At 55.0% G+C, this 18,592-nt stretch overlaps 1 protein-coding gene and 1 non-coding gene across 3 annotated transcripts; one reads left to right on the forward strand and one right to left on the reverse strand.

The window, feature by feature from the left end:
• The first annotated feature begins 943 nt into the window (after window positions 1-943).
• On the forward strand, window positions 944-18,106 carry TRARG1 (trafficking regulator of GLUT4 (SLC2A4) 1). 2 transcript variants are annotated; one of them, XR_006714782.1, is made up of 3 exons: window positions 944-1,749; window positions 13,572-13,758; window positions 13,882-14,014. XR_006714782.1 is itself a non-coding variant. In XM_045487770.1 (3 exons), the coding sequence occupies exons 1-3, from the start codon at window positions 1,363-1,365 to the stop codon at window positions 15,598-15,600; spliced, it is 534 nt and encodes a 177-aa protein (XP_045343726.1). In that variant the 5' UTR covers window positions 956-1,362; the 3' UTR covers window positions 15,601-18,106. The 2 variants fall into 2 exon arrangements, 1 of the variants encoding a protein (XP_045343726.1); XM_045487770.1 differs by lacking the exon at window positions 13,572-13,758 and adding an exon at window positions 15,587-18,106 and having other exon boundaries at window positions 956-1,749.
• On the reverse strand, window positions 8,621-8,705 carry TRNAQ-UUG. The gene has a single exon. It is a non-coding gene; the product is annotated as a tRNA-Gln (tRNA).
• Window positions 18,107-18,592: the final 486 nt, after the last annotated feature.

An 18,592-nucleotide genomic window follows, 5' to 3' on the forward strand; every position in this document is an offset into this window, starting at 1 on the left:
ATGTGGAGAATAGAGAAGGAGGCTGAAACAGAGGGAGAAGACACGAGAGGAAATGAAGAAAGACAAGAGACAGTAGGAATCAGAGAGGACGGTCTACCAGAACTTCGGAGCTGCGATCTGCCCCAGGCAGCTCCTGAACAGAAATATCTTTGCTGCTCTTTAAAAGCACCCCAGAGGGTGCCTGGGTGGCTCAGTGGGTTGAGTGTCTGACTCCTGATTTCAGCTCAGGTCATGATCTCACAGTTTGTGGGTTCGAGCCCCGCGTCGGGCTTTATGCTGACAGTATGGAGCCTGCTAGGGATTCTCTCTCTCTCCCTCTCTCTGCCCCTACCCCGCTTGTTCACACACACACTCTTTCTAAATAAATAAATAAACTTAAAAATGAATAAATCAAAGCACCCTTGGAAAGCTCTGATGGGCATGAGATGGAACCCACACTTCCTCCCTTGACACCCCTCCACCCCACCCCTTGGTGAGGTGCTCAAAACCAATTCGGGCAGGATCCTCCTGTGGTGCTCAGGCTTCCCTCTCCTCCTGGAGCCAGGAGCCAGGCTGTGACCTGAGCACCTCTGGGGGTTGGAGGTCACGGTCGAGGTAGGATGCCAGAGGTCCAGGGCCCAGCGTTTCCCAGCAGATAAGAGGAAATGCACAGACGGGAGGAAGTGGATGGAGTCTGCTCCAGCAGAAGAGAAGCAGAGGCTCAGTTTCCCAGGACGGTTGAAGACATACCCTTTTGTGAGCCACTTTGTCTTTTTCCCCTTCCAGAGCCCCCAGCCCAGAGAAGCAGGTTCTGTGGCTGCAGCAGAAACCAGAGGCCCACTCAAGTCCCTCTGGGCTGGGCTGGGCTGGGCTGGGCTGGGCTAGGGCAGTACGCTGCTGGGTGGCTCTTAGGGGAGAGGGGAATTGAAAAGGAAAAGCATCTCGGAGGAGGGTGGGGAGAGAGGGAGGCTGTGTGGTGTACTCTCTCTCTCTCTCTCTCTCTCTCTCTCTCTCCTGGACTTAGCCTAAGCCTCACCCGGGAGAGGAGTGTCTTCTGTCTGTTCTTGGAGCTGCTTTCTGTCACTTCCCCGCCCATCTGTGCTGTCAGCAGCACCGGCAAAGTTGGCCTCAAACTTGAACGGGGCTGAAGGCTCCAGCTTTCCAAAGCTCCGCGGGGGGCATCAGGCAGGCCTCAGCCTCTGAACTCTGGCTGGCCCAGAGAAGTCGACCCCCTCCCCCTGCCAGGCTCCCGCTGGCCCTTGCTCCCGTGGGTGACCTTTCTGCCCCTGGGCCCCCAGTCTGGGCTGAGGAATGGTGTGCTGAGGTCCCCCTGGAACTGATCGTCTCAGTCTGGAGCTGGAGCAACCCAAGGCCCGAGCCGACATGGCCAATCCTGCGCAGCCTCAGTTTCCCCCAGCCCGGGAGCCAGGCACTGCCTCGCCCACAGACCTGCCGGAGATGGAGAAGCTCCTCACTAAGGTGGAAGGCAAGCACGACAAGCCACTGAAGCTGTCCAAGTCCCTCTCGGGGGCCTTGGACCTGGAGCAGAATGGCCATGGCCTGCCCTTCAAGGTGGTGTCTGAGGGGCACCAGGAAGCCGCACTCCCCTGGTCGCCCTCTCGAGCCAGCTCTAGGCGGGCATCCTCCGTTGTCACCGCCTCCTCTGCCCAGGACCAAGAAGTCCCCAGAGATTACCTCATCCTTGCCATCACCTCCTGCTTCTGCCCCGTCTGGCCCCTCAACCTCATCCCCCTCATCTTTTCTATCATGGTAAGTGCTGCTGGGTTTCAGGGCAGGGGCAAGGCCAGGGCAAGGCCAGGGCTCAGCAGGCATGGTCCTTTGGGAGACACCAGACACTCTGTCTGGGTGCAAAGTAGGGGGGCTGGGTGCTCGGGAGAAGACTCCCCTTCTCACCTGGCCTGCTACCCCCCCCCCCCCGTTAGAGAGGGGGCCGGGGACAGGAGACCTTCTGTTTGCTGTCCTCCCTCATCTCCGCTGTTCCTGTTCGGCATCACAGATCGACCTTGCACGCATCCCTGCTGGGGAGGGGACCCCAGGGAGCCGCCTGGAGCTAAACTCTACACAGCAGAAAGATGGCCAAGTTGGGGTGGGGGCGGCTTGCCTTTTGCAGGGGGTGTCCCGAGGAGTCATCAGCAGAGGCTGTGTATCAGCAGAGGTTGTGGCCAGTGTGGGTTCTCAGGACCCCCAGTTCTCAGAAGGGGAGCCAGCTGCCCCCACCCCCCATCCCAGGTCACCTGGATATTCTAACAGCCTTTGCCAGCTCTGGTTTCCAAGAGCTGTGGCTTCCCTGCCATGCACTGAGGGCCCTGGGGCCTGGATCCCCCGAGGCTGCTCCTCTGGGGGGCGGTGTTTTTGCTGGGGGCCCTCTGGGCTTCATGGCTACACTGATTTCAGCATCTGTCTTCAAGGTAGGGGAAAATGTGTGAAAAATGTGAGCGTCAGAGGGCATGGCTGGCCTTGCCAAGGAGGAGCGTGTGGGCTACTCATTGCTTCTCACATACTTGTCCCATAAGGTTTTGAGTAAATTGTCATAGGTTGTCCCCAAACCAAGCCATTTGGCTAGAACAACTGACAGAAGATCCATAGAAAATGTCAGTACATGTTGGCAAGTGACTTTTGAGGTCCTGGAAGAGGAAGGAGGGAGGGACGGGACGGAGAGAAGGGGGTGAGAGAGAGACTTTCGGAATGAAAAAAAAAAAAAGAATGAAAGCGGGGAGGGTAATGTACCAGCTCCAGGCTGGTCAGGGCTGGAGACTCTGTGTGGAGACACTGTCTGCTTCCCTCTGGAGCGCCTCCACTGCTGAGTCACCTATCACTGAGTCCCCTCAGGAGTTGTGGTCACTCCTGCCGCCCCCGGGCTGTCTCCTGAGAAGGCCCCTATTCTCCAAACACCTCCTGTGACTTCACTAAGGCCCAGTGTCCAGTCGGGGATGCCTTCCCTGAACCCCTGTCAAATCTAGCACCACCCGCCAGTACGTCAGGGGACGCTGGTGGCATTCCTGAGTCCGAGACTTGGCATGGGCACAAGAGCCAGGGCTGAGCAGGGCCCAGGGTGGGGCCTCTGAGGAGCTTCCTGTCCTGCCTGCTGCATTTGGGGGCAGCTGGGAGGCAGAACCAGGCCTCAGGGGTGCAGCTGGGGGCTCTGGGCAGGGCCAACCTCTTGGTTACAGGGAGAAGCCCCGGGAGGGGAGACAGGCTTCTGGGAGGGAAACCACACAAGGGCCCAGGAGAAAACAGTTGCTAGAATCCATCTCCCTGTGGGGGTGGCAGGGTGCAGGCTGGGTAGACGCTGCCTTTATCAGAGGAAACCTGGGTCCAAGACTGTGAGACCACTGCACCCACCCCCAATACATTTCTATGTCCTTCTCAGGTTCCTGAGCCAGTTCTGAAGGTCACTGGGCCAGGGGCAGGGAATACCAGACACAGTCACCAATTCCCAGGAGCCTCCGGTCCGGTGGGGAGAAACTTGTAAACAGTTCCTATCACACATTGCAAGAAGTACTCGTGCTAGACAAAACAGCAAGATTCTGTGTGGCCTCGGGCAAGTCCCTCGAATCTCCCTTCTCGGTGTTTCCATCTGCAAAATGGGTGCTGCGTAACACCTACATTAGAAAGCTGTGTGAGGGTGACGTGAGATCAGCCACACAATGTGCTTAAGAACCACAGTAAGTGCTATGACGCCGTAGCAGTGATTAAGTGGCAGCTGAGGGTCTCCCTGGCCAGGGATGGGAAGCCATCACGGGATATTTGTTTCTTTTTTTTCTTTTCTTTTTTTTTTTTAAAGCTTTAAAATCTAATACACATATCATGCAATTCACCTGTTCAATGTGTACAATTCAAAGATCTTTAGTGTATTCACAGATGAGTACAGCCGTATCTACTGCACATTTTCCTCACCTCCAACCCCCCAAGCCTGTTTTATCACTCCATCTCTCCCGTGCTCCCTCCCCTAGATCTAATGAACCACTAGCCTTTCAATCTCTACGGATCTGCCACTTCTGGACATTTCCTATCAAAGGAATCACACAGCATGTGGTCATTTGGGACTGGCTTTGAGCTTCCCCACATTGCTGCATATATATCATAGGATTTGGAGCCAGAGTGGGGTGTGGTTGGATTTCCAGTTTGGTGCAGGATGAGAGGAGGGACCAGAGGGGCCCCTCTGAGCCGAGCAGTTGGGAGAGGGAAGCTTTGCAGAGGCACAGGTGAGCGGGGAAGAGGCCTGGACCAGGGCCATGGCAAGGGGCAGAGAGGGTTTCTGGAAACCTTCTAAAAATTGTTAACACGGACAATGTATTCATTCATTCAGTCCACCATACGCTTGACTGGCAAGTTGCTTCTTTGGAGGGAACTAAGTGGTACAGAATGACTGGGTCCCCCATGAATGAATATGCCTCTTCTACAAATGAGGTGCATCTAGGCATTTGGGAAGATGGATAACCTGGTCTATTTGGCATGTGGCCCAAGGATGCAAGAGTATGGTGATGGAGGGAGGGGGGCAGGGACCCGCTCTGGAAAATTAAGTTTATCCTGGTGGTTCTGAGGAGCCCCTGAAAAATTTTAAGCAGAGGCATGATGTGGTCTATTCATATTTTATCCTTTTTTTTTTTTTTTAACAGAGAGAGAGAGTGAGCATGGGGGGGGGGGGCGCAAAGGGAGAGAGAGAGAATCTTAAGAGACTCCATGCCCAGCACAAAACCCAACTCGGGGCTCAATCTCACCACTATGAGATCATGACCTGAGCCGAAATCAAGAGTTGGAAGCTTAACTGACAGAATCACCCAGGTGCCGCGGTCTGTTCACATTTTAAAACAAACATCCAAGTGCACTGTGGGAAATGACCTAGAGCAGGCAAGGCTGGGAGCCAGGAGACTCCATAGGAGGCTCTCGAGATAGTCTAGGCAGTGATGTGATGAAGGCACAGGCCAAGCAGTGGCTTAGAAAGGAATGCACCGATGAGAGGATTGTTGAGGAGAGATCAGCTGCACTCACCTCCCAGTCCTGGGTCTCCACTCAAAAATAGGGCAGCTGTCTTGGAGAGAGCTCTGGGGACTGCAGCATTTAAGGGGTGGGTGGAGGGAGTAGACAGGAAAGAGTTTTGGAAAGAAGACTTCAGGAGGTGGGAGGCAAGCTAGAAGAGAGGGACAGATGCCCTGGGAGGAGTGAGTTTGAAGGAGGAGGGATGGTCAAACTCAGTAGGGAGATCAGGTCAAATTAGGATGGGGATGTCCACTGGTTTGGCCATATATAGACCCCTGGTGACCCTGGTGATGGAGAGGCTGGGCAGAAAAGAGAGAGGTGACTGACGAGGTCCATGAAGAGTGCAGATTGGGATCCAGAAGGACCCTGTCCCCGGGAGCCTGCAGGAAAGGCCATGAGGGCAGAAGCAGATAGAAATCCTCAAAGGAAAAGGAGCTGGCTCATGCTACATGGGCTCCTTGCCACCAGGGATGTGGAGGGCAAGGCCATTTGCTGAGAAAGAAGGGCCTGGTGGCAGGGGAGGGGAGAGGTGACAAGGGACAGAGAGGTCAATGGCCTGAGGGCTCTGCTGAGGCTGGAGACCACGGGTCTGAACTGTCATCAGCTTGTGTGGTGGTGTGTCTTTTCTCCAGCTATAGGTACAGAGTCATAGATGGGACACCGGGCCCACCCAGGGCTGGGGATGGCAAAGCTGCCATGAGGGCAAGACCAGGGGGCACAGAAGATGCCAGGAAGGGTGGTGGAGGTGGTACACTGAAGGATCAGGCTGGATTGGGAGGCAGTGAGGCTGGAGAGATGGTAGTGACCATGGAGGAGAGGGAGGGGTCACAGGCTGAGGCTCAAAGAAGTTAAGGGCAGGTGCTGTAAGAGAGAGATAGCAGGGGCTGAGATTGCAGAGGAGGGGCGTGTGGCGGGAGGGGGGGGTGGCCAGATGGAGTGTATAGCTGTGGAAATGAATTTCCAAAGACAACTGTGAGAAGCCAGCAGGAAGGAGCCCGAGGGAGCCCAGTGTTAGGGGATAATATCACTTACTAAATGTTAGACACAGGTCCAAATTCTTCACATATATTATCTCATTGAACCTGGCCTCTATAACCCATTGGTATTGGTATTATGCTCCTTTTACAGTGGAGAAAACTGAAGGGCAGGTGTGAAAGAACCTGCTGGTCACTGGGGAACCTAGGACCAGAGGGATGCCTGGAGCCAGAGCTGGGGTTCTAGCCATTACACTAACCTGCTTGGCAGGGGCAGTTATCAGGGGGTGCCCACAGTTGTCTCCCCTCTCTGGGAGCCAGTCTGGGTCACAGGAGAGAGTGCTGAGACTCGGCCCCACCCAAGCAGCAGGGGTGAAGGAGGGACAGAGGGTGTGGGCAGCTAGTACGTCTCCTGTGCTGACGTCTCTAGGTCCTGGAGACAGACATCAGAACTCTGGCTACCAAGTAAAGCCCTTGACCCCAGGGCACAGCCCCACAGCCCTGACAGCCTCTCTACGGCCTACTGTCTGCAGAGCACGCCCTACTATGAGGCTCGCCGAGTCACGTTGATTGTTCTCACTTAACACACGAGGCAAACAGAGACACTTGAACAGAGCCTTGCCCACGGTGGCACAACTGGGTGCTGAATCTAGTGTTCTCGCCATGACCCCACCCTGCCTGCAGCTACCTTTGGGGACAAGGATGGTGTGTCCCTCCCAGGAAAGCCACATGTTTGAGACATTTGTGCAGGGAGGGAAGAATCCACTTCCTTCCCTCTGTCTCTCCACCCTCCTCCCCCCTACCCCCACCCCCGTCCTTCTGCACCCCTACTGACTCCATCAGTGGAAGACTCATGGACCAGCAGTGTCCTTCCCACTGTGGCTTTGACAGGGGCTCGCTGTGACAGGGGCTCAACCTGAGGGGCTGGGATCACAGGTATGCAGACCCAGCCCTGGTCAGCACCGCAGGCTCCCATGAGCCTCCTGAGGTGGCCAGGGCAGGGCTAGCTTCATCCGTTTGACTTCTGAGTCAGGCTGAGAAATGGCCATGTTCTTCGTCAGTGCCAGCAAGGTCTCCTGTCAGCAAGGGGTGCCGGACCCCAGGCGGCGGTCCTTCAGTTGACAATGGTGCTTAAACCAGCATCAGATAGGCCCGGGTGTACATGCCTCATGTACCAACCAGCTCCATGCCTCCTAAGCCACGTGATCATGTCCGAATCCCTCCACTGCCTCAGTTCCCTCATCTATAAAATAGGCGTGATGAAACTGTCTACCCCGTAAAGCTGCCGGAAGGATTAGCTGGGTTAATATGTGTGAAAACACCTAGCCCAGAGCCTGGCACATAGTCAATGCTCCATAAATGGCAGTGGTTGCTGTTTTTATTAATACTAAGTGAAACTTGGTAATGTCAGAGGAAAGGGCAAATCCCCAGTGGACAGGCAATTCCGACTTTAACCAGTTTGGGGGATAATGGGGTCTCAGCTGTCCTGACACCAGCTGGGGAGGGGCAGCCCTGTCTGTGGTTGTCGTGGAGACCTCTGAGCAGCCCCTTCTCGGTGGATTCCCTTACGACATGCGGGAGCGCTGAAGAGGTCCAGAGTGGCTCCAGGCTTCCTTTCTCAGGCATTTTGGATGACCTGATTATTTAACTGATGTGTTGCAGGCTCCCTTTCATTCATGTACGCATTCATCCATTCACTAGGCAAGAGTGCTGAGCCCCAACCAGCTCTGAAGATCAGCCAGCACTCAGACATATGGCTTAAAATATTGACGTACTCCTTATTTATTTAAATCCAAGTTAGTTAACATACAGCATACTATGGGTTCTCCGGTTCTCCGGGACCCCCATCCCCCACCCACCTTGACAGCTGCGTTCCTGACTCCTCCCCCAGAACCCTCCCCCACCGATGCTTCCCCACTCTCCAGCAACTGAAGTTAACCCTGTAGTTAGGGTGTTCCAGAAACAATTGCTCTGTTGCAGAGAGAGGGGTGTGAAGGGGGCATGAAGCACATCCCGTGGCTTTGACCCGCCTGGATTTGTTTGATCTCCTTGGAAGGACCAATAGCTGATCAGTGCTCAGCTGATCACAATTTGTCAAGTCCCCTCAGATCTCCCGGGCGCTTGGCCTGAGCCTCACCGGTGGAGGAAACTCTTTCCTGATAATTTTTGTTGCCGCCTGCTTCTGGCTGGTTTCCTCCGCTGGCAGCTCTCCCCAGCACTCTCCCTGTCCTATCTTCTTCCCTCCCCACCCCCTACCGGCTCTCTCCAACTTTTTTCAATGTATTTCCTCACCGATCTATTAACCTGAGTTCATCTTTTCCCTCTCCATTCCCACTGCCATTGCAATCACAAATGATCTATTAATTTGCAGTCATTACAACCATTACTGCAGTTATGGCTCTGTTCCGTCAACCTGAGCCATTTTGTATAAGGGGAAGATAAGGCACTAAGTGGGGTGTGGTATATGCAGCCGGTAATTCACTCGTGGAAAGTAAGAAAGGGTCTTCTTCCATCTCTGGAGTCAAGGGATGGATTAGAAAAATTTTTTTAATGTGTGTTTATTTTTGAAGGAAAGAGAGACAAAACATGAGCGGAGGAGGAGCAGAGAGAGAGAGAGGGAGACACAGAATCTGAAGCAGGCTCCAGGCTCTGAGCTGTCAGCACAGAGCCTGACGTGGGGCTCGAACCCACGAACCGTGAGATCACGACCTGAGCCAAAATCGGATGCTCAACCGACTGAGCCACCCAGGCACCTCTAGGGATGGATTTTTTATTTGGGAGCTAATGTTGGGTGGTGGTGGGGGTGGGTACTTCAGAAATGAGTGCCAGCTAGCAGTGAGGAACTTCTGTTTTTCAAAGTAGGGCTCTACCCTTCAAGGCAGCTCTTCCCTCCATTTTACGGATCAGAAAATGAAGATTTACAGAATACTTTTGAGGTTTACACTGGACAATGTATGACACATAAAGTGTCTGACACAACATAGCAGGTGAAGTCGGGTCTGCCCCACTCCATCTGGCCATTCCCAGTGATCTCCCTCAACGCTGTCTCTCGGGCTAAAAGGAACACGCATGACTGGGATGCACGGGCTGATGGTGCTGCGGATAAAGAAGAGGGATTGGGTTTAGAGTGACTGAAAAATTCATCTCTCCTCTTGCTTCCCCTCCCCACCTCTCAAGCCCAAGCAACCACACGTGCACCTCTCTCCACGGTCCTGGATCATTATTGAACACACAAAGATTTCTCTGGCAAGTGAGGAGCAGGACTCCTCTGAAACCCTGGGCCCCTCCCCAGTACATGCCATGCTTATGGCCGAGAATGAGTCCCTTGGTAATGATTCCAGGTAGCCCCAGAATTTCTACAGCTCAACTTCCTGGAAATCCCTAAAGCCTTTCTGTATGTTTCCCCCTCTTCCTCCCAATGTTGCCTTGGTGTTGAAGTCCTTAGTTCAGTACCCTGGGCCGGCCTTGCAGAGAGCTGGAGGTGGCCTGGGTTAGTGGGTGGGGCCCAAACCCAGATAACAGATATCTCTCCTGTGGGACCTATTGTCTCTATTTCATTCATGAATCTTCTATTATAACTTGAGCATTCCACTGACTAAGTTCACTGGTTAGAAAACACCTCTCATTCTTTTTCTCTCTTCTGTTATTCTTCACTTCCTCAAACATTTACTGAATACCTACTAGGGCCAGTCCCTAGGTTACATAAGAGGGGCACAAAGATTTCGGCTTTGTGGTCCCTGCCTTCAAGGAGCTTACAGTCTAGGGAAAGAGACTGACACAAGAACTAATGACACAAGATGGGAAGAGAGGCAAAGAGCATGGTGTGAGATGCTATGGGAGCTCCAAGGAGAAGGTGATTAATTGCTTGTGGACCCCAGGGAAAGTTTTATTGGAGGTGACTCTTGAAGGGTTGGAAGGAGCTGAAGTGGCAATGTGGTAATAAGGAAAGCTATTCCAGCAGAGACAACAGTACAGGCCAAGGCACCGAGGCATAAAAATGTGTCCCTTTTGGGGCATCTGGATGGCTCAGTCAGTAAAGCAGGTGACTCTTAACCTCAGAGCTGTGAGTTCAAGCTCCATGTTGGATGTGGAGCCTACTTTAAAAAATGTTTTTAAATGAAAAACATTTTTAAAAGAAACAGAAAAATTTCATTAAAAAAAAAAAGTGTCCCTTTTATGGAGAGCCATGTGACCAGGCTTGTGGTTTAAAGACCTCACCTTGGCTCTAAAGAGGTTGGCTGGAGGGGCCCCACGGTGGCTCAGTCACTTGAGCATCTGACTCTTGATTTTGGCTTGGGTCGTGATCTCAGGGTCATGGGATCGAGTCCCGTGTCAGGCTCTGCGGTGAGTGGGGAGCCTGCTTGAGATTCTCTCTCTCTCCCTCTCCCCCTCTCCCCTTCTCTCGCTCTCTCTCTAAAATAAATGAAATAAAATAAAAAAGGAAGAAGAGATTGGCGGGGGGCAAGGCTGGAGCAGAGAGACCAGTGAGGAGGAAGGAGGCTGTGCAGTCTCCAGATGAAACAAACTGTGAGAGTGGGCTAGGGCCGTGGACTCAGGGCTGGAGAGGTAGGGACAGACTTGAGGAACATTAGAGAGGTCAGGAATTCATACGTGACTGTATTTGAGGACGGGGAGAGATAGAGAAGAAGCCACGCTGCGGGGACAGCTGTGGAGGATGGGGACAGGCACCCAGGAGGTCTGGTTCCAAAGCCTGTGCTCCTATCCGGGCTGGCTGCCTTTGCAGGGAGCTGGGAGGCTGTACCTGCTCCCTCAAGTCCTCGCCACGTCCAAGTGAGCCTCAGGATGGGCTGTTACCCGAGCCCCCGCCCATGCCCCCTCCTCAAGCCAGACCCATCTGTTCTTTCATGTCTCACGGGATCACACCCGTTTATTGTCACCGAGCGCCCTGGCGTCCGGAGACTGAACCCTCATGACTCTGCCCCGACCCGCCTGCAGACCCGGTCAAAGCATGTGGCCGCCCGCACCCACGTGTATCTAGTCTCCAAGGACAGCAGTGCTCTCCTCTGCTGGCTGTAGGGCATCCCTTTGCGCAAGTCCAGACCTCTCCCTGCCGCCCTGGGACATGGGGGCACCTGTCACTCCTTGGTCTTTTCAGCCTCTCCCTCTGACTGGATCTTTTCCCTCTCCTGTCTTGACGAAACCCTCTATTTTTCTCTCCCCGCTGCAGGCTCCCCGGGGCTTACAAGACAAAATCCAGATTCCATCCTGCGGTAGTTTGGGCCCTTCCTGATCTGGCCTTTCTCCCCTTCTCTCACACCTGCATGGTGCTCTGGGCTCTAGCCCCTCCTCTGTAAAATGGTCTAATAACCCTCCCTAACACACTCATAGGAGTGTGAGGATGCTCTAATGCTCTGCCTGATGGCGAGCACTTAACATAGTTCCAGGTCCAAGGTAGATGGTCAAATCATGTTAGGGATCATTATCAGTCCAGTCTCAGCAAGCTTCACGGAGGAGGAGGTGGCATCCGAGGCAGCCCTCGACAGGTGGAGAGGATGTGGACGTGTGGTGTTTGAGCGGGAGCGGGAACAAAAGCAGGGAGAGGTCAGTGCCGGCAAAGGCATCCTTTGTGGCAGGGAAGAGTAGAAGATAAAATCAGGAAGGTGCAGAGCTGACCTGGGTTTGGACTTTGTTCTATGAACAGTGGTGGGGGGCCACGGAAGATGCTGGGCAGGGCCACCGCCTAAGCCACCATCATCTCTTTGAACTCATGCGTCAGCTCCTGTCTCTCTGCCTCCTCTCTGATCCCACCCTAGGACCGCGTGCCGGGGGCCTCGCACAGGGCCTGGCATAAACATGCGTGGAGTGGGATGGTGGCGTGGGGGTGACACGGAGAGGAGGAGAGCTCAGAGCCGGGGCCGGGGGTGGGAGGCTCTTCAGGAGGCTGTTGTGTTGGCTTGGGTGAGAAGTGGCACCTGGAACCAGGGCAGGTGCAAGGGGGCCAGGGAGGACTGTGGGGGAACTGGCCAGGAGAGCAAACTGATGGGTAGGGTGGCAGCAGACAGGTGTTGTGACCGAGTGGGAGGACTCTGGGCTGTGGCCAATAATCGGGGAAGTGGACAGAGGAGCACAAGGCCAGGAGCAGATCCAGGGCAAAGAGAGTCTGAGGTCAAACACTGCACCAGGCAGGTGGCACTGTCCTGGAAGGAGCTTGGACAGAGAGCCGTGAGGTGGGGTGGAGGGTTGGTTAGGTTTCTGAGAGGAGAAACAGACAGCACCTGGGGAAGGGGGGCACCCTCTTCCCTGAACTGCAGCTTCTTTACAAGTTTTTTTTTTTTTAATGTTTATATGTTTATTCATTTATCTTGAGAGAGAGAGAGAGCATGAGTGGGGCAGGGGCACAGAGAGAGAGAATCTCAAGCAAAGCTCCAAGTTGTGAGCGCATAGCCGGACCCAGGGCTTGATCTCACAAACCATGAGATCATGACCTGAGCCGAAGTTAAGAGTCAGACGTTTAATCAGCTGAGCCACCCAGGCGTCCCCTGAACTCCAGGTCCTTTAAAAGTGGCCAACACTGCCAGCCTCATGGGATGGTTCTGAGCCTAAGGGAGATCTTCCAGGCACAGTCCTTAGCAAGTCCCCGCACAAAGTAAGGGCTCAAGACACCATCATCATCACCACCGCCATCACCAAGGGACTTGACTGCATTTCTGCGCTGAACTCAGGAGCCTCAAATAATCCGAAAATAAAATAACCAAATAAGTGGCCTAAGACCTTGAAAGCAGTCACACCTTTAGCGGACTCCTGCCTGTGCCTGTTCTGGAGGCCCAAGGAGCATCAGGGAGCTCTAGAGCCGGAGGAATCTGGAGGTCACAGGTCAGCCCTGGCCAGCAGGTTGACACCTGAAGCCTTCTGGGTGAGGGGGAGGGTGAGGGGTGGGGGTGGGGGAGGGTGGGACACACCTCCTCCCGAGCCACTCCCAGGAGCTCCCAGGATCCTTTCTGGCCATCCCCACACTCACCCACCTGGTTTCACCGAATTAAATAAGGCTGAGAAAAACCGAGCTCACTGAGAACGAAGTATCCAATGGGCCTGGTGAAGCCAGGCGTGGCTCTCCCCAAGCCCCAGCCTTTCAGTTCAAACCCAAGATACCTGCCTTTCTGGTGTGATTCGGCAAGTCAGCTTGGTTGAACCAAGATGTGGTTCCTGGGTGAAAATAGGAGGAGGAAGGATCGAAGATACTTTTTTCCTGCTGTGGAAGAAGGGGTCACAGAGGAGAGGAGGCAGGCACCTCGGGCCACAGAAAAAGCCACAGGAGGGGCGCTAGGTGGCTCAGTCGGTTAAGCGTCCGACTTTGGCTCAGGTCACGATCTCACAGTTCGTGGTTTCAAGCCCCACACCTGGCTCCATGATGACAGCTCAGAGCCTGGAACCTGCTTCAGATTTTGTGTCTCCCTCTCTCTGCCCCTCCCCCCCCCAACTCTCTCTCTCTCTCTCTGTCTCTCTCTCAAAAATAAATAAACATTAAAAAACATTTTTTTAAAAAGCCACTGGGGCTTAGTGTGGTCATAGCAGTGAGCCTTGGGCAGGGGTCCAGAGGGGCCTGGCGTGTCTGCTCCTGCCAGCCCAGCATGCCCTGGACCTGGTCCACCCTCTCAGGCCCTCCGTCTTCACCAGAACACCTGCCATGGCCACCCTGCCCCATCACTGTCCTGAGAGGAAGTGCCCCGCATTGCTTGGTTCTGCATCCAGTGAGGGGCAAGCTCAGTTGGGGGTTCCCACAAGAGAGCTGAGCCACTTGGGTCCAGGCCAGTTCTACAGGAGAAGCCTGCTTCCTGCCCCCGAGGTGGGTGCTGGAGTGTGGGCTGAGGTGGGGGCTGGGTGGGCTCTGGAGGCCCAGGCACGGGGCCCCCCCAACAGGGCTGCTGGGAAGAGCCTTCCTGAGGTCTCTGCCACCCTCTCTCTGCAGTCTCGAAGTAGTGTGCAACAGGGGGACCTGGACGGGGCCCGGAGGCTGGGCCGCCTGGCCCGGCTGCTCAGCATCACCTTCATCATCATGGGAATCATCATCATCATTGTGGCCGTGACCGTCAATTTCGCAGGTGAGGCTCAGCCACACGGAGCTGAGGGAGCCAGCTTGCTCGGGGTGCGGACCACGGAAGGGCGCAGCCCAGCTCCCAGGGGAGGGGGCGGTGGGAATGGAGTAAGAGCATATAAGGGCCACAGGCCAATCCTCTCAGAGAAGCAACCCCGTCCCTGGGAGTGCCCAGCAGAGTGGGACTGGCTTCCAACCTCCCTTATGCCTGGATCATTAGGAAAGGGGGTGGAAAGAGCACAGGTCTGGGAACCAGAGGTGGCGGGCTCCAGTCTCAGTTCCGAGGGTCCCGGGTCCTGGGCCAGTGTAGCCTGGTTGAGCCTGCGAGCGTCACCCAAGATCATGGACGCGATGCTGCTTGGCGAACGCTGGGCCTGCCCTGCGAGCATTCCTGCTGGGGCGGCCAGCACATACGAGAAGTAAACTACGCATGTGGTGGAAGTCTGGCAGTAACACTTTTGTAAGCCCCCAGAGGTGGCCCAGGGAGCTTATCCAAGCAGGGGCACCATTTTCAAAGGTGACTCTCAGCTGCTCAAAAGGCCGGTGCAGCTTTGAGTTTCTGGGCCACGCAGGTCAGTGCGGTCCACTCGCCTCCCTTCACACGCTGGCCTCGGGAAGCCCCCAAGCATCTCTGCCATTTGCAGTGGTCAGTCTAAACTTTCCCCCTAAACATCTTGCTACTCTAGATGCGCTATGTGGACAGCGGCAGTGGCTGCTGACACTGGGAATGTGTCAGAAATGCAGAGTCTCAGGACCCATCCCAGACCCACTGAATCAGAACCTGCATTTCAATAAGATTTCCAGCCCCGTCATTAAAGGAGGCCACTGGTCCAGAACATGAGTGTTCAACTTGGGGCAGAAAGCCTGGGATACAGCGGTGGGGTCATGGGCAACCTTGGCCACTTCTTTGGAGAGGGAAGAGTTCAGGTTGGTAATCAGCCTGCCTGGGTTCAAAGCCCACATCCTCCACTGACTAAGTATCTGAGATGAAGCACATTCCGCTCTCTCTCTGGGGCTGACGCACATGTAGGTATATGGAAGACAGGGACCTCCGGCCAGGGCATTAGCCTCCGTATCACCCTGTGTGCCTCACTCTCCTCTGTCCTGCTCATCATGTTAGCCGTGACTTTTTTTTTTTTAATTATTATTTTTAATCTTTATTTTTGAGAGAGAGAGACAGCTCAAGCAGGGGAGGGACAGAGAGAGAGATGGAGACACAGGATCTGAATAGGCTCCAGGCTCTGAGCTGTCAGCACAGAGCCTGATGCGGGGCTCGAACTCACGAACCGTGAGATCATACTTGAGCTGAAGTTGGACACTTAACCCACTGAGCCGCCCAGGTGCCCCATAGCCATGACTTTTTTGATGGCAAATGAGAACTACAGAACTCAAGTTGGCAAAGGGAATTGTTTAAAAACTTCAGGCACAGATGGTTCTATGTTTGGGGGTCCCAAGCCACTGTGAACCAGATCACCCTATTACCATCTCCCACTAGGAAACAAACACCCCAAACCTCAAAACGAGGACTTGAAGACTTGTTCTGAGCTCTGTTTTGCCTCAACTGTTCTCCCCTTTACAGTTCAGAAGAAATAGAACTAACCAGAGTGCTGTGCTGGCAGGGACAGCCCCCGCCGGCTAGAGGCCTCCGCACACCCCCACCACCGCAGGAGGGCAGGACCACGGCTGCCAAGCGCCCACTCTTCCCTGAGCTCCCGAAGCACGGACTTGGAGTCAAGCCCCTAAGTCTCCCCACTGTCAGCCCACATCAGATGTGAAAAGCAAGAAGAAGAAAGGAAATTAAATTTCCTGTGAAACTGACGAATAATGAGGTTTAGTCTCATGGACACAGCCTGGTATTTGCCCTCAGTGTTCTGGCTTGTTTCTCGGCCCCACCGTTTCCTGGGATCTAGCAAGCAGCATATTCTGCGTGTTGGAGGAGGAGCCAGTCCCACAAATGAGATGGACTGTGGTTGGGAGAGAAGCAGCGCATTCCCTGCACGTCTGATGACCGAGAGCCAAGACGTGGGACTTTCTCTTTTGTATTTTTTTTTTTGGGGGGGGGTGTAAAAAAGACCACTTGCATGCCTGTGCCACATGCTTGCTGTGATCCCAGCTAGTGCCCTGAGCCCAGGGACCCAGGTGCCGCTCAGCATAGGCCCTGGGACCGGTTGGGCACACAAGATGTGCAGCTGCCTGGAGAGAGGTGACCGCCACATCCATAATAGGGTGGATGTTGGTGAAGACAGGAGCAGGAACCGCATGACCCACAGACCTCTTCTCTAACTTTTCAGCCTCAGGAGCATCTCTGCTAAGAACTCTGGTCCCAACACGTCTCCGAGGATGACCCAGTCTGCCTCTTGCTTCCTCCCTCCCTGTGCTGTCGCCTGGGGCACCAACCAAGTGGCCTGGGGCCTGACCCCAGCCCAGCTCAGCCAGTGGGGAGAAGCCTGGACCGGAGCTTGCCTCCTGCCTGCCATGCCCTCCCTGATGGTCTAGGGTACAAACTTGGGGCCCCAGGTGGGGCCTGGGCTCTGGCTCCCAGCCCGGCAGCACCGGCTGCTCTGTGCCTTCTCCTGTGCCCCTGGCCATCCACAAAACAGCAAAGGCTTTCCCTGGAGATTTTGGGGCCACCTCTGTGCTGAGGGCTTCCCACAGGCTCCCAGGCTGTTAGCAGTGTTAGTCCTGTTTGCAGGGGAATGGGCCAGAGGTTTTTTTATGAAGGTTTATTGTTGATTGGGTCTAGAGAGTTCTAGGACAGAGAGAAGAGCTGGGCGAAGAGGCCAGTCTTTGGGAGAGAGGGAGGCCCTGGGCTTGGGAACACACTCACATACCTCCAGGCAGAGGTGACGCCATGGCCTCTGTCTCAGGGCCTAATGAGACACCTGAAAGGACTGAGCAGAACTCCTACCTGACTTCTGGCCTGGGATTCTCCCCAGACCTCTGCCTGGCACAGGCTCTACCCACAGGGGCCTCTCCTGTGCCCACCTCCCTGGCTCGATTTTCTTCCCAGACCCTCAGAGAGGGATGTTCCAGGATTTCCCACCTTGGGATGCCCTGTCTAGTCTATGGCTACTGCCTTTGATAAGAGGGCATGTTCCCAGCCACAGCCAGACCAGCCCCAGGCTGGCAAAGAATGATTCCCCTGCACCCATTCAGGGCCCTCATGCCTCCTCTCAGGGCCCTTTCCTGTCTCTGTGACGCTTCTCAGACTCCTAGGAAGGAGTCTGTTAGCTCTGTCTACTAGAAGGGTCCCCAGTGCAGCTCTGAGCCTTCTAGGAGGGACTTTGTGGCAGGGGAGGGGTGTAGGGCCCAGGGGCACTGGGTGGATCCCTCTGGGGCCCCCGTTTCTGCATTAGTTCCCCACCTGGGGAGCAAACTCCAACCTCTCCATATCCTAAAGGAGGGGTTGGGTTTGCTTTATAGGACCTTTGAGGCCAAAATAGAGATGCCTCTGTGTTTTGGGGGAGGGAGGGAGGGAGCCCAGAGCATTCGTGTCACTTTTGAAGTCAGGTCAGGCCAGGGGGTGAATCACAAAGTCTATGGAACTGGTGGTTCATGAGGCCATGGTCTCCTGGCAGGCCCCAGGGGTCCCAGCTTCAGCACCCCAGGGGGAAAGAGAATAACCAGTCAGCCGGTTTAGGCATGGTCTTGTGGGGGAGAACGATGGCCGAAGTGGGGCTCTATCTTGCACACTGTGACACACCCAGACCTGCCCTGGCCCCCGCAGTCACACCCACACAGACACACACTTGTTCACACTCAAAGCCCAGAACAGTCGAGAAAGAGAGGAGCCAGCAGCAGACAGCCACAGGACAGCTGGGAATTCCTTCCATTCAGGCAAGGACAACATGGGAATACTCTAGTTGTACCAAGGACGTAGCTCAGAGGCCTCTGAGGGTTGCAGAAGGAGCAGAGGCCTCAGGAGACTGACTCCCGGAGTAGAGAGGAGCACAAGGCCTGCACCCTGCGGAGATAGGACTGGAGGGAGGGTCCCCCCTGACTCCCCTGTCGCCTCCACCCACAGGCAGCCTGGCCCCCCCCCAGGCCTAACCCCCTGCTGCCCCAGCTCCGTCGTGGGTCCAGCTGCTGGCTGCATGAACACAGCGGTCCCCCAGCTCTGGACGCAGACATAGCTCCTCCCCCTGTCCCAGCAAGAACCGCGCACCCCTCCCCCACCCCCCCCCCACCCCCCACCGCCCGCCCGCACCACACTCTCTAGTTGGCGCCTCTGTATTGCTCAGCATGGAAACAAATAAAGCTGAAAGCGCATGTGCTCCACGGCCCTTTGCTGGGGTCAAAGGATTCCGAACAACAGGGTTGGGGGGAAATTCACTCAGTCTGTCGGTGCCAGTTCCGGGGTCAGGGCCCGGAGCCAGGCAATGGGAAGGCTGGGCACACTCGGGGCATTCCGCTGGGTAAGTTTGTCCTCTCTGGGCCTCAGTTTCTCCAGTGAGGAATGCAGGTCCCACCTTCCCTCAGTTGTCCTTTCTGCACCTGAACAAAGACCTCAGGCACGGAAAGAAGAGCCCAGGAAACCGACACTTGCTGACAGCCTGGCTCATGGTGGGTCTTTCACATGCACGGG

This window comes from Leopardus geoffroyi, chromosome E1 (assembly GCF_018350155.1).
Source record: "Leopardus geoffroyi isolate Oge1 chromosome E1, O.geoffroyi_Oge1_pat1.0, whole genome shotgun sequence".
In the NCBI taxonomy this organism is placed as follows: domain Eukaryota; kingdom Metazoa; phylum Chordata; class Mammalia; order Carnivora; family Felidae; genus Leopardus; species Leopardus geoffroyi.